The 15,913-nt window shown below is 34.6% G+C and overlaps 1 protein-coding gene across 1 annotated transcript; it reads right to left on the reverse strand.

Annotated features, from left to right (window-relative positions):
• Positions 1 to 5,058: 5,058 nt before the first annotated feature.
• Positions 5,059 to 14,127, reverse strand: LOC147076920 (uncharacterized). The gene is made up of 3 exons (XM_085941390.1): positions 13,861 to 14,127; positions 9,894 to 10,046; positions 5,059 to 7,167 (listed from the first exon to the last, which is right to left on the reverse strand). Exons 1-3 carry the CDS (start codon positions 14,005 to 14,007, stop codon positions 5,689 to 5,691), a joined length of 1,779 nt encoding a protein of 592 aa, XP_085797516.1. The 5' UTR covers positions 14,008 to 14,127; the 3' UTR covers positions 5,059 to 5,688.
• Positions 14,128 to 15,913: the final 1,786 nt, after the last annotated feature.

A 15,913-nucleotide genomic window follows, 5' to 3' on the forward strand; every position in this document is an offset into this window, starting at 1 on the left:
AAATGTATTGTATGGATACATTACTAACAAAATATTATTTCCATTAAATCTAATTTTATTTAAATGCCATCTCTGCTTCAATAGACAATATTGCGAGTCCAAGGTTTCAGATGCATTTAAACTACATATGAATAATTTAAATATACTTCGCTATCTTTAGGAGTCGGCAATGGCACGTGTCATTACTGGTCATCAAGGAGATGACGTCATAGGAAAATGGAAGTAAACTAGAAATCGCGAACCCGACAAAAAGTTACAGTCCTGTTAAAACTTTTATGTCAATTTATACATTTTGTTTCCAACCAGTGACCTGATTTTTGCAATGGAAAGATATTTCCGTTATTACTAAGTTTAGGTAGCTATTTCTACGTCATATACCTAACGATTCTCCTCGATTTGCCGCCCTTGGAATAACTACCGCCCCTAAAGTATCTTTAATTAACGCCTAGGTGGGTACTCTGCGACTTACATCAGCTTCTACATCCTTTTCTGAAGGTCATCTGGGTCGGTCGCAAAGAAAAAACTCAAAACTGTAAAACATTTGTAAAAGAAATCATAAATAAAGCATTTAAAACAAAATAATTTGTTGCGTAATAAGGTTTGTACTATCATGGAAGAGTGTAAATATTATGTCAAGGGGTTTGTTTGATTTAAAAAAAAACACAAATTCGGGACAATTGAATAGGCACATAATATTATTTAAGATTATTTTCCTTTTCACAAGGGATGTAGGTCATATTATCGTCACTGTTCTGGCAGAAGACACTAATTCGAAAAAATTACATGTTGAGTTAGTTATACCAAAATGTTCCTTATTTCAAACTTTACCGTCTGGAAACCTTCTTAATAAATGAACAGTCTTTATTTTAAAGTCATCCTTTTTACGATTACTTAATAAACTCACATGATAGACCATTTCAAACATTTTAACAAATTCAAAGTCAAATTACTCAAAACTAGTGTTCTCCAGTTAGTGTATTCTGCCAGAACAGACGATATTATATTATATTAATGGAAGTACCTGTATCTATGTTCAGATTCGTTTACGTGAACAAGGTGATTCATGAATCAGTCAAAATTCGAGGCTGTTTCTGGCATGCATCGTAATAATGGTTTTTACGGAGTGAGATTGTTAAACCCAACGCCCAACCCCATAATATCCCTTAATATAAAAGAAAAAATAAGACAAAAAAAAGTTTTTTTTTTAGTTTTTTTATAATCATTGAATCTAATATATAAAAATTATTATTTGTTTATTTGTTCGTATTTTATGCGCTCCCATACCGTTCATCCGATTGCACAAAACTTTGTCAACTTATTGCTTGCACTTGCGCGAAGAATATAGGCTATATCTTATATATAAAAAATGAATGTCTGTCTGTCTGCTGTCAGTCCCGTATGCGTTCCTACACCATTCATCGGATTGCGATGAAACTTTGGCAGTTGTTGTGCGCACACCCGCGAGTGTTTCTAAATTAGTATTATATAAAATACAAAGTTTGATGTGTCTTTGTTCCATCAAATTTTGAATATTTTTACTACATATAACGTTTGCATATTTTGGATTCGATTTTAATTTAGCGTTCTTTTGCCTGGCCTCCTATTAGAGTTAGTTTCATATTGCCATATTGTATTACACATATATTTTAACATTAAAAAGATAATTACTTATTATTTTTTTTTAATATCCAAGAAACATGTATCCACGAAGCGACCCTGTGCGAAGCCGGGTTCTTCAGCTTGTCATTAATAAAATAAGGTCATATTGTGAGCCTTTGAATAGTACTGAGAGTGCATTCATTCGTCAATACTCCAGATGGTATCCTGGTCTGCCCGTAGTCGTTTGTTCTTCCACGGGTCAGGATAGTTAACTGTCGCTCTGGCTCGATGTTATAGATCACTTCGCCATAGAGACATCAATGTGTCTGATTTTATGTTTTTTTAATTGCCGAGTGGTTTTACACGAGTAAGAACATACGTCACAATTATATGGGTTTTCACCAGTATGCATAATTTGGTGTATTTTGAGTTGACTAACACGCGAAGTTTGATAACTACACACATCGCATTTATATGGTTTTTCACCAGTATGTGTCATTTTGTGGAATTTGAGGGTATCCAACCGTGAACTTTGATAGGAACAAACATCGCACTTATGAGGTCTTTCTCCAGTATGAGTCATTTTATGTATATTGAGGTCACTAAGCTGCATGCTTTAAAGGAGCATAAATCACAAGCATACGGCTTTTTACTACAATGGGTCATTTTATGTATGTTTAAATGTCCAAACTGCGATGTTTGGTAAGGGCATATATCGCATTTATAAGGTTTTTCACCGGTATGTCTTATTTGGTGTGTTTTTAGTTGACCAGATCGCAAGCATTGATAAGAACACACATCGCACTTGAAACTCTTTTCACCAGAATGAACCATTTTGTGTCCTTTGAGATCACTACTTCGCGAGCATTTATATGAACATACATCACAATTATAAGGTTTTTCACCTGTATGTGTCATTTTATGCATTTTGAGGGAATAAGAGCGCGACGATTTATATGAACAAGCATCACATTTATGTGGCTTCTCGCCAGTATGTGTCATTAGATGTTTTTTAAGATCTTGCCGTTGAATACATGTATATGGACAAATTTCGCATTTATGTGGCTTTTCTTTGTTTCCGTCCACTTGAATCTGATTTGAAACGTTTGTGGAGAATTGACTGCTATCGTCTATCTTGTGATTATGGACAATTTTGTGACTACTTAATGTATTGTAGTATCCGAAAACTATATGGCATACACTGCAAACAAAATAACGTCGAAAATCCATAACTCTTTTTAACATAATACGTACAACTTTTGGAAAATGATTTATAGATAACGATTCTTGCTTGATATCTTTGTCATTTATAGTTATCATCGAATACTGCGATAAATCACCTTCCTTCTGTTCTTCAGAATCAAATTTCAGACGTTTGGTGCAATTGTCTTGATTATGAGACTTGCTAACACCTCTTTCGGCCTCTCGATTCTCACCTCGGTCATAACTTCCTGGGTAAGTTCGCTGGGTAAAAAAATAAATAAAAAATGGTTAGTTTATCGAAATTTTTATAATCAAAAAGAGTTTACTATATTTCGAATGACTCGTCTATTTGAATGCTCAATACTTGTGTTAGAAGTGTCCTAAGACAAAGTTGCGCCCTTATGCAGACTTAGATAAACAAAATGTATGCAAAATTGTTGCGTAGGTACCTAGCTCATCATCATAATCAGGGGCGCGACAACCCAGTGTGGGTCCTGGCCTCCTCCAACAGCTCCCTCCACCTGTCCCTATCCAGTGTGGGCCGTTTTCCAATTTGGTACCCCCAGAATATGTCAGTCACTGGCAGCTCCATCTAACCAGCGAATCTTTGGCCTCCCTCTTCTTCTACGTACTATTGGATTGCTGGACATCACTCTCTTTGCCGGTTCATTGTCATTCATACGGTGCACATGACCTAGCCATCGCAGTCTCCCAATCAAAATTGATTGAACTGCGCTGCAATCTTCATACAGCCCGTAGAGCTCAGCATTATATCTTCTCCTCCAATTGGTGCCATCCCTGATCGGTCCATATATACGGCGGAGAATTTTTCTTCCGAAGATGTTGAGGGCTCGTTCATTTCGCAGAGTTAATGTCCAGGTTTCCGATGCGTAGGTGAGCACTGGCTTTACAAGTGTCTTGTAAAGAGTGCTTTTAGTTCGGCGAGATAGTAAGCGGGACTTAAAATGTCTTAACAGACCAAAGTAGCAAAAATGTCTTAACAGACCAAAGTAGCATTTATTCGCAGACATGATTCTCTTGTTGATTTCTTCTGTAATATCATTATGTCGAGTTACAAGAGATCCAAGGTATATGAAACTGTCGACCGTATCAAACTTGTATGCACCAATATCTAACTTTGGTGCAACTTCTCGTGGTGTAGTAGGTACCTAGCTAACTACAGTAAATTATCTACCTTAAGACGGAGAACTTATTAGAACACAATACACGATCTAGTGAGATTTTAAAACTGCATCCGCCACGAGAAGTCAAATTTAAAGAATTTAATACAACACATGGTAAGACTCAATTCCATGTCAATAAAAGAATGTAGCAATAATATAACCCACCTGATCACCCGATAAGAAGAACACCCAGCAATAGGATCATCATATGTAAATTGATGCATTACAAATTTATCGAATTCTTCTTTAGGGTTGTCCTGGATAATCGTTTCGGTTTTTATGTTGGCAATGTCATTTGTATTAGTCTAAAAATAAAGTAAAAATTAGAAATTGAACACTTTGTGGTCATTACTTCATGGCTGAGGATCGTGACCACTTTTAAGGCTATACCTCAGTTGAGGCATGGTCTAAAAAGATCGTGGCTGTAAGCATACCTAAGAGGATGCCAGTTGGTTAAAGCCACGTATAGTATCCAAGGTGTCCCAAAAATTTCTTTTGAACTCGCATCCACTAATTCCGACTAACTTTCTTCAAGGCATGCTCGCCTTTGATTCTCTTGAAGCTCGTAGGTCACTTCTGCTCCTATAGCATTTTTCCCTGCTCTTACGTGATATCATTTTCAATCCCGATATTCTAGAAAATTTGAATTTTTACGCACCCGTCAATTACATGCGTGGTCGCAGCCATGACCTATTTTGGGTGAAAGCTGTTTCCTCATGTCAGGCTCACCAGGCACCAATAGAGAGGGGTGTGCGGGTGGTCAATGCACTCCCTAGAGATGTAGATATTTTTGGTGATCCATTATATATTGCTTTTAAAATTCTAGTTTATTGTTTAATTTGTATTTTTTGAATTATTGATGTTTTTTTTTTTATTTCTTTTGTATAAAACTATTTTTGCTTTCTTTTTTTTCTCGACCTTGTTTTTTTTCTAACTGATTCTTAATTTGTTATGTATCAATGCGTTAATCACCGTTGAACCAGTTGGTTATTTTTGTCCGAAAATATAACCAGTGGTATATATTTTATGAATATTGTAATTTTTATGATATGATAGTGAAGATATAGAAGTTGAGTTATGAATGTTTTTATTTGGTAGGATATATATTTTTACATATTATTTTTTGCATCAAGTTTATTTTAAAATAATATCATATGAATACATTATTGAAGGAATGAAACCAGCGGCGTATTGTTGAGTTCGTCGACATTGGGGAATACCACCGCCATCTTTAGATTAATAAAGCCTGATCATAACTTTTTGCACAAGCAACGAGTGATCCACTTCCATACTATTTTTTATAATGACAGGCAATGACAGGTCATCCATAGAGAACGAGAGGGGCGGAAAGGTAGGACCAGTCGTGAAATGTATCGGCTTTCCTCTTCAGTCGGCAATGGGAATACAAAATGAGTTCTTTGCTTTCTTAGGAATTTTACTATACAGTTTTATCTTGGGATATGTTCCTTAACAACTTAAACAGATGAACTAGGGATCCAAGACACATTAAAATATTATATGTTTAACGAAAACAATAAAAAAAAAACACTCCTACAAGTGTACACGTCACTGAAGGCACTCTACCCGTATATAACAATGAGAGGACATCCATAGACAGACATAGTGCAGGCGAGGTAGGACCACGCGTCGGCAAGTACTTAAGTTGACAGAGAATAGTGGTAAATATATACACAAAAAATATCTATATTTTATCTTTATCGGAATGGGAATGAGTCATTTTATGTCTATTCATGTTACCAGATCTTATGCATGAATAATTACATTTATCACATTTTAGTGGCTTGTCACCAGAATGAATCATTTTGTGTAATCTCAAGTCCTTAGCTCGTATACATGAGTAATTACATTCCTCACATTTAAATGGCTTTTCACCAGAATGGGTCATCTTGTGCAATTTCAGATTACATGATTTTATACACGAGTAATCGCATTCATCACATATGAAAGGTTTTTTACCGGAATGAATCATTTGATGATTTTTCATGCTACGCGATATAACACATGCAAAACTGCATTGATCACATTTAAACGGCTTTTCACCAGAATGAGAGATTTTATGATTTTTCAAACAACTTAACGTAATGGACGAGTAATCACACTCGTCACATTTGAATGGCTTTTCACCGGTATGAGTCATTTTGTGTACTTTCATGTTGCGAGATAATATACAGGAGTAGTTGCATTGATCACATTTCTTTGGTTTTTCACCAGTGTGTGTCATTATGTGTTCTTTCAGACTGGAAGTTGTTTTACATGAGTAACTACATTGGTCACATTTTATTGGGTTTTCACCAGAGTGAGTCATTTTATGTATTTTCATTTTACTTGATAATGCACATGTGTATTTACATTCGTCACATTTATATGGCTTTTCACCAGAATGAGTCATTTTGTGCAATTTCATACTAAATGATCGCGCAGTTGAAAAAATACATTTGTCACATTTAAAGGGTTTTTCACCAGAATGTGTAATGTTGTGTAATTTCATTCTATGTGCTCGTGTGCACGAGTATTTACATTCTTTACATTTAAATGGCTTTTCACCAGAATGTTTTATTTTGTGTAATTTCATGCTATTGGACCGTGTGCATGAATAGTTGCATTCATTGCATTTAAATGGCTTTTCACCAGAATGTATCATTTGGTGTAATTTCATGTTATTTGATCTTGTGCATGAGTATTTGCAGTCTTTGCATTTAAATGGCTTTTCACTTGAATGTGTCATTCTGTGTAATCTCATGCCATCTGATCGTGTGCATGAGTATTTACACTCTTTGCATTTAAATGGTTTTACAACCAAATGGTCAATTCTCGCCGCAAGCTTCTTATGTAATGACTTATGTAGTTTCATTACAGCTAATGATGCAAAATAATCAAAACATATACCACACACAAAATTTTCTTTATGAAAATAGGATTTTTCTAACTTTATAACAGCAACTAATAATTCGGGTATATTTTTGATATTACTTTTGATCATCTTCGGGTTACCAGTGTTACAGGCGATGTCTCGATCCGTTGACTTTTCATTTACCTCGAGTTCTTTTTTAATGTCATGTTCCTCAATGTGTATGATATCATTTGGCTTTTGCTCTTTTGAAATACTCATTGACGATCTGTGGCTGGCATTGTCAGTCAAGGCTGTAGCAGACATAACATACTGAAAATGAAGAATTAAATTATATTGGTGGCATAAAATATAAAATAGTATTATTTTTGTATTGTAGTATTATCGTCAGTTAAAACAATGAATTAAGTCAGACAGCCTTTATTATGTTAACGTCAAATTTGTGTTGAAACGTTATGCACAAGACTGGACATGCTCGCTCGTAGAAGCTCAAGGTTAGTTCAGATATTTTACCACCGTACACATACATACGTAGACAAAAAATATCCCGCCGAGCATCGATTTTTTTTTAATGTGAATTTTTCTAGTGGGTATATTTATATCTGATGTTTTCAAGTTATGTACCTACTCGTATGTTCAATAGTATGTGGCTGGCCCATCGTGAATCTCAAAACATCCCTAGTTTATTTAAGTAATACCTACCTAGCATTAAGTGAACTTACAATGTAAACGATATCATGTGTGTACCCGTGACGTTCCTAGGCAAGATGCCGCCCCTAGGCAACGCCAAAATCCCGCTCCATTTTTTATACAGTATTTTTTATCATCCTTTCATAGCTCCAATATCTAAGAAATGTGTTGTATGGCTACATTAGGTACTAACAAAAGATATTTTCTTTTTTTCTTTTTTATACCATGTCCGATCCTATAGGATCATATGGGCCTCCACAGAGTAGAGGTTTGTATTGACAGATTTTGTATTTTACGAGAAATGGGTGTCAGCCACTTGCTCAACCTATTAGGCCCATACCCTGACACGCACAAATTCCTTACGCACACAGGATTCGAACCTGGGACCCTCGGCGTTATAGTCCAACGCTGAAGCCGCGCGGCCACCGTGGGCGTTTATATACACTAAATATACGGCTAAATATACACTAAATAACCGGGCAAAATATATACTTATTACTAAAACATACAAAATTAAATTTATAAATATTTTTTGCCCAAAAGTGGGTTTTTTTACGTTGGTAACACAGTGGCTTCTTATCGCGAACCCGACAAAAAATAAAGTCCTGTTAAACCTTGTACTTATGTTAATTAATACATTTCGTTTCCAACCGGTGAGCTGATTTATTTAATGGATAGATATTTTCGTTATTAGGTACTAAGTTTTGGTAGCAATTTCTATGATTCTCCTCTATTTGCTGCCCTTCGAGTAACTGCCGCCCTCAAGCGACGCTCAATCTGCCTACCCCCACGGGACGTCTTTGTGTGTACCCTTCATCAAAATCATGTTTCAACACGTACGCCAGCAAAGTCACCCTCGACTTCCAGACAAAGTGACCTTTGATTCAGACGCAAGCCCGCAATATTTTTTTATCAAATCGCCTAATTCGCAAACTCTTCTTATAATGTAATACGGAACAAATCAAATATCACCTTGTAAACAGAATCCTTCGGAAGCAATATAAAGAGGCTGTCCAGACTCAGACCTCTGACAAATTGGATCCGGGCTACAAGAAGAATTTGCTGACAACAGTGACGCCTCGATACGTGCCATTGCATTCGATCAATATAATATAAAGGAGATATTTTTACCTACTTTATCACTCATTAAATACATTCAATTCAAATCTCTTCCAATGCAATAATGTCCGTCGAGCCGTCATTTATCTCAGCCACAATCTTCGTAATTATCAATTATTATAATTTAGAATCAACAACATTAAATACTAACGTCTTGTAAAATTTGTAATCAATTTTGATAGTATGGACTATGGAGAAAAATAGTCAGGGAATTGTAATTCACACGCCAATCTGTTTATTCATTGGAGTCAAGCGAACATACCTCTCCACTCACTCTCCCAGTTATAAATATATGGAATGTTACATTCTCAAAATCTTGTAAATTATTATTCGTTCAATAAAAGAAATGGATGATCCAATTCGGTTACGACGGAATGACTCAAAAGTGACTTTTTGAAATGGGAATTTAAAATAACACATCACAACAAATCGTGATGAAGTCTAAGTTCAACAATCAACTTTAAATTATTGAAAGTTTCAGCTAGCATAAATTCGATCTATCGCCATATTTTATTTGTTTTTATCAGAAAGAAACCAAAAACCGAATACCCGTGTTTTGACAGAACTGTTGAAATCGCTGATATCGTGGCATTCTCTCTCTTTATATACATGTTAGAGTGTTGTAACATTTATAGACGTCTATATTATATATAAAGCACTCTTTACAAGACACTTGCAAAGCCAGTACTCACCTACGCATCGGAAACCTGGACATTAACTCTGCGAAATGAACGAGCCCTCAACATCTTTGAAAGAAAAATTCTCCGCCGTATATATGGACCGATCAGGGACGGCACCAATTGGAGGAGAAAATTTATAATGCTGAGCTCTACGGGCTATACGAAGATTGCAGCGCAGTTCAATCAAATAAGATTGGGATACTGCGATGGCTAGGTTATGTGTACCGTATGAATGACAATGAACCGGCAAAGAGAGTGATGTCCGGCAATCCAATCGGGCGTAGAAGAAGAGGCAGGCCAAAGATTCACTGGTTGGATGGAGCTGCCAATGACTGCTGTGTTCTAGGGGAACCAAATTGGAAAGCGTTCACACTGGATAGGGACAGGTGGAGGGAGCTGTTAGGAGGTCATGACCCACACCGGGTTGTCGCGCTCCTGATGATGATTATGATATTTTATATAACAATATCCCTTATATTCAACCGTAATTTTATTTGAAGTCAAAACAAACCCCACGACACGAACCAATCAATATCATTAGGAACCAACCTGATTTACTGGTTTGTATTCCGAATATGAGCACCCGGGTTGTGGATCCTCGTAATTTATTTGCATCTTTGTCTCTTCAGCCAATTCTTCCTTGAAATCAACTTGGTGCGAATCAACCTCAGTTTTCACATTCCCAATGTCCATTTTGAGACTCTGAAAAAACAAAAATATGTACATATTTTACGTCGTAATATGTCACATTTGAATGCAAAATGCTTATTTTATAATAATTAATGTAAACACGACACGCATTTTTGCCTGTGGTATATTTTCATCGATATTTGATTATATGTACAAACGATTAGATGCCATTATTTATTAGCTCATCATCTCCCTTGTCTTGAAATGCGTTAATTAATCAAAATGAAACCAACAAAACAGTGAAGTCACTTGCGATAAAATCAAAATATAATTCTTGGTAAAATGTCAATAAAACAATGTCAAATGTATTACATTGGTACCAACAAACTGCTTTATTTACAACTCTAGGCTTCTCGCTTGAAACATTAACATCTGGTAATGGTGTTAAACCTATCGAAACTGCTTAAAATTGTCCATAAAAAAAGCTATAATATCACAATTGATTTATGTAGGTAGCTACTTGAAATACTGTCCGTTATTCATCATTGTACCTCATATGTTACCAAAAATAATTTCTTAAAGAAATGTATTCATTAATCTCTAACAGTATGACTTACCTATTTATTATTAGTAGTGATTTGTGAAACACTAGATTCTTTTTCAATCTTTTTTTCATGTAAAAATGTTAATAATTTTCACTTATTTTTGAGGAAATTCTATAATTTTTCGCCCATTTAGGTTATCTTCTTAACCTATCTGCGCATCTATTCTATAAACAAGACTGCTATCGGCGGCTATCGAGTTGTCCAGTAGTCTATCATATGAATCGTATAGTATCAAAAGTAGATCTCTGCGTTATTCATCATTTCGAGAAATTGACGAAAAATGTTTTGTTGGGTTTTTTAGTGTATAATCGCATGAAATATGTTTCTACATTCAGAAATTAGAAATTTAATTCAAATTCAACAGTTCTATTTTTGTTTCCAAAGTATTGAACAGTTCTAATTCTGATACCAAGCCCTATTTTCCATCACAATTTTATACCACACAGATATGATTTTGAATCGAATATTATATTGCTAGTCGTACATTATGGTCAGAAGAATAATTTGGCATACTTAGTTAAATTTCGATATATTTGCGACAGTTCTAATTTTGATACTATACGACTCATATGTATGTATTGAGGTATGTATTGTAATTGTTACAATAGGTTAGCTTTCTAAACTGTCCATCTTGCTCTAAAATTGAACACAGCCAAGAGAGGTGCTGTTAAAACATAGCACTTATTGTAACAATAATAAATTACAACTAACTTATTGTAACAATAATTATAAACCTCAATACAATATAAATATCAGTCTTGTGTAGTAATACCGACAGAACTGTCTGCCTTCAGCAAACGGCCCCTCTAGGGTACGAAAAGACCGGATCATCGCCCTCCAGTCTATTAGTCAGCTGGTCTTGAATAAGTAAGTAACCCTCCTCCTAGCTACCATTCAAATATAATAATAATATTAAATAAGTAGTATTAATTATATTAATATTAGTCAGTCAACCTTAAAGGGTTAGATACATCGCGTGATGTATACAGGTCGATCGGGATTGGTTGAGATACCCCGTACAATATGTCGCATAGCCTGTCGACGCTCCAAGGCCAGGAAGCAAACAGGATAAATAAAATTAAAAAAAAGCAGTAGAAAAAAGACCTTTCGAGCGAGATGACGTTATGTTAAGAGGACGTTCTACAGAATTGGCCTTGAGAATTGAAAATATGATTTTTTAACATGTGGTCCATAATATCTGGTCTACTAGTTAATATAAAAAGGTCGTGTCAAAGTTGTTTGTGTTAATAAATTTGCTCTGTGACTGATCCGACTCATATTTCACATTTATTTCATCAGGGCTGTCGAAGACATAAATCATAATATATATTTATAATTTTAAATTTTTATTTATAATATATATTATTTAAGTTTTGTGCATCTAATGCCGGGTCCACACTGGCAACAAGTTAATTTGCTGGCAACCTCGTTAGATTTTACGATAATTATTGTAAAATTTCTTAAGCAATTATGGTAAGTATCGTAAAATTTAATGAGGTTGCCAGCAACTTGTTGCCAGTGTGGAAATGGCTTAATATCCACTGTGGTTCACGTAGTGGCATGGACCTGGGGTTAGCTAATTCAGGAAGTCAACACCCATGATAGAATTTTTTTCCAGTTTTGGTTGCATTATATTCCAAAACTCTTCTGTAAAAATCGTTTCCGAGTTTATAAATGGAAATTTCTCGGTGTACATAGTAAACAAACCTACGAATAAAAAAAGACAAAAAGGAACATACTGATTCATCGCAGTAAAATCTGGTAATCAAATTCGCCATTTTGAAAAGCGACGATTTTGCGTAAACAAATATCACGTGGTCTGTACGTGTGCGGCAAACTTCGAATGTGTTTGTAATTTTGTGCAAAGTGCGAATGTAATGTTTTCAAATAATTGATATGGATTAATTATACCATCGTATTATTTTCTCGAAATCATAAACATACTATAATAGTATTTGAGTATCAACCTATGTTCAATTTGAATTGGGTTATAATAATAATATACCCGTATATATATCAATAGTATGTTTGCTACAAAATCCACCCAAGTTATCAGTACGTACTTGCACAGGTTTGATTGAAAACCATGATGAAATTAACATTTAAAAAATATGAATGCTTAATATTATTTTGACAGCCCTGTTTTCTGATCGGCTTCATCTCGCAGGTGTTCATAAAATAATAATAATTCTCCGCGCGGCAGAAATTATCAGTAATAATAATAATATTTCTTGAAATAAAATCTCCGATGATTAGTGATTTTTGCGAAAAGATCGGTTTAAATTGACGTAGTTACGACGCCGAGGTCCTTTTTATACTGAATTATATTTGAACGGCGGGCTCTTCAGCGGGCCCTTAAGAAGGAGTTGTTAAGTTGCGAGTAAAGATAATAATGTTAAAAGATAAAGCTATTGTATTAAATTTAAGTTATTGTGAAGTTATTTTATATTTAAATATAACAGTTTTAACGTACGCTGAGTTATTTATTGTGAACCCTTCCTTACTCCCTGCGAGTTAAGAAATAACGGGAAAGATGTATCAAAAAAAAATGTGGTGAAATGTACGAGGTAGCAGTAGGTATAAATAATAGATGCGCTGGTAATATTTTAGTGAATGAACGTGTGCAACAACAATATCAGTAATCAGTCAGTAATCAATGACTCAAGTAGAAAGCCGATACATTCACAACGACTGGTCCTACTTTTTCCGCCCCTCCCGTTATTGTATATGTATGAACTGTCATTGTTCTATAGAGTGCTCATACTGACGCGTCTGTCGTGTTCACACAGGGAATGGTTTGATTTGAATAGATAAGTTACATGATAAATAATATACTAGCATTAACACACCTTCTACAAATGTAATGCATATATAAATCTTACATATTTTTTGGAAATCGATATTACCACCGGTTTTTGTGTGAAGGACTAGTGTGACTTTGACAGCTGATGAATAACAGGAATGTATATTATTTATAATTTATTAATATATTTGATTTGAGAATTTTTTATAATTTAGATTGAAACGAGAAAGGGCGAATCGATATGTCAAGCAATCTGGGATCTGATTTTGACAGCTGAAAAGTGGACCACTCGTTGCTTGTGAAAAAAGTTATACTTACTCAGGCTTTATTAATCTAAAGATGGCGGTGCAGTAATAAATCAATATTAATACGTGTGATACTAGAACAATGCACATTAAATGACATACACAGGTCGTATGTTATTAATCTATTAAACTGGTAATTATAAATTCACAAAAAAAAGATTTGCAAAACTAACCTCAAAACTGCAGCCGACATCTTCCGCATTTTCTTTCTTTATATACATTTTGAGATCTGGGCTATTTGTATGTGATATTGGCACATCAAACCAATGCTTATCGTCCGCATCAGCTTCTAATTCACGAGGTTCGCGTTTTATATCCATTTAATTTTTTTTAGTTGTAAATTATTTGTGTGCCATTGAGCCTTGCAGCTTGCGGTAGAACTAGGGATGTCACGTATCAATACTTTTCTTCCAGTACCGTATCGTTCGTTACATTTTCCCTAGTTAACATAATACCCCGTTTACACGTGCATGGATGTACTGTGCACAGTAAGAAAATGTATGGGGGAACATGTATTATCCTGCAGTTGGCAAAATTGCGTGCATAAAATCAAACAAGATTGGAAGATTCCAGATTGTGATTATTTATTGCACGCAAGTAAGATTATTTTCGATCTGCGAACATGCCGGTAAAAAAATGAACTAGGTACTCATTTTTAGCTACGATTTTCAATACAACCTGTCAGATAGTAGTATAAAATAAGAACATCGCGCCTCGCTTACTCTTGAAGAATGAGATTGGAGAGACAGTCAGCACTTTTACGTGTAAACAGTTATTGTCATGACAGTTTAAAATAAAAACAATTATTGCCGACAGTAATTCCATGCATGTGTACAGGCGCTATAATATTTAATGATAATGCCCTCTCCACATACGTTATAATCATTGTCTATACTATATACTCTATCTATGGCAATGGCAATTAAGTGTTTAATAATATTGATATTATAGCAAAACACAATAAGCGCTCTTTTTTCATTATTGATCCTAAGTAGGATAGTTTTATATAATTATTTTTAATTTGTGAAAGCTGCATTCAATAATAATTGTAACTGGATAAGTAAAGTTGTAAGTTTTGGCAACAAAATTAAATTTAGATGTTTGGTTACGAACCAGTGAAATTCTATTATTTATTTTATTAATAATTATATTTTTAGATGTTCCAATGAGTAGCAGCATAAATCGTCTCTGTCCTGGCAGAACACACTAACTGGAGAATACTAGTTTTGAGTAATTTGACTTTGAAGCTTTTAAAATGTTTGAAATGGTTTATCATGTAAGTTTATTAAGTAATCGTAAAAAGGATGACTTTAAAATAAAGACTGTTTATTTATTAAGAAGGTTTCCAGACGGTAATGTTTGAAATAATGAACATTTTGGTATAACTAATTCAATATATTTTCATTTTGTCGAATTAGTGTCTTCTGCCAGAACAGTGACGAAATATACTGTCTAATATAATACGAATCTGCAATTATTTTAAACTCAAAATTTGTAACTAATAGGTAGGTACTTACCACAAATTTTTTAATAATCTGTAGTAATCTAAAGATAGAATGTTGTTCATATCTTACTGTCAGATTAACTGGTTGGCGAAGCGTGGAAGTAGGCTCTGGAGATCTGATAAAAATAGTGCAAACTGTGTCAGGCATAGGTACCTACCTACCTACTTAATTGTTTTCATTGACTTACAATCCATACCTATCTCTTATTCAAACACTAACTGCACACTATTCTATGATTCATATATTATTATTTTAGACCTTAGAACTAAATACAACGTGGACTATCAGTATATTTTAAACAATGACATTGATATGGACGAAGCACCTGGAAAAAACATGACACTCACTTTTTTGTCGGGTCTGCAGAATGGCATAATCTGTTCTAACGCCATTACAATAAAGATGATATTGCTATAAAAATACGATGCTTTTTGTCAGGTCTGCCGAATGGTTCGGTTCGAACGGGTGCGCTTAAATTAACATCGACACTAGAAACACTGTTCTAACGCCATTACAATAAAAGTGATATTGCTATAAATTCCCGATGCATGATTTCGAATACTTAATGGAAATTGCGTGATGTCTACATAAACGTCATGTGCGAATTTACTTGCTAGCTACTGTACTGAGTGCGTTACCATAAATAATGTCATCGATTTTAAAATAAATTTTAAATAGGCGAAAAGTAACGACAGATACTGAAGAAAAGTATTGATACGTC

This window comes from Rhyacophila brunnea, unplaced genomic scaffold (assembly GCF_057557595.1).
Source record: "Rhyacophila brunnea isolate RB1 unplaced genomic scaffold, BYU_Rbru_1.0 scaffold_13, whole genome shotgun sequence".
Taxonomy (NCBI): Eukaryota; Metazoa; Arthropoda; class Insecta; order Trichoptera; family Rhyacophilidae; genus Rhyacophila; species Rhyacophila brunnea.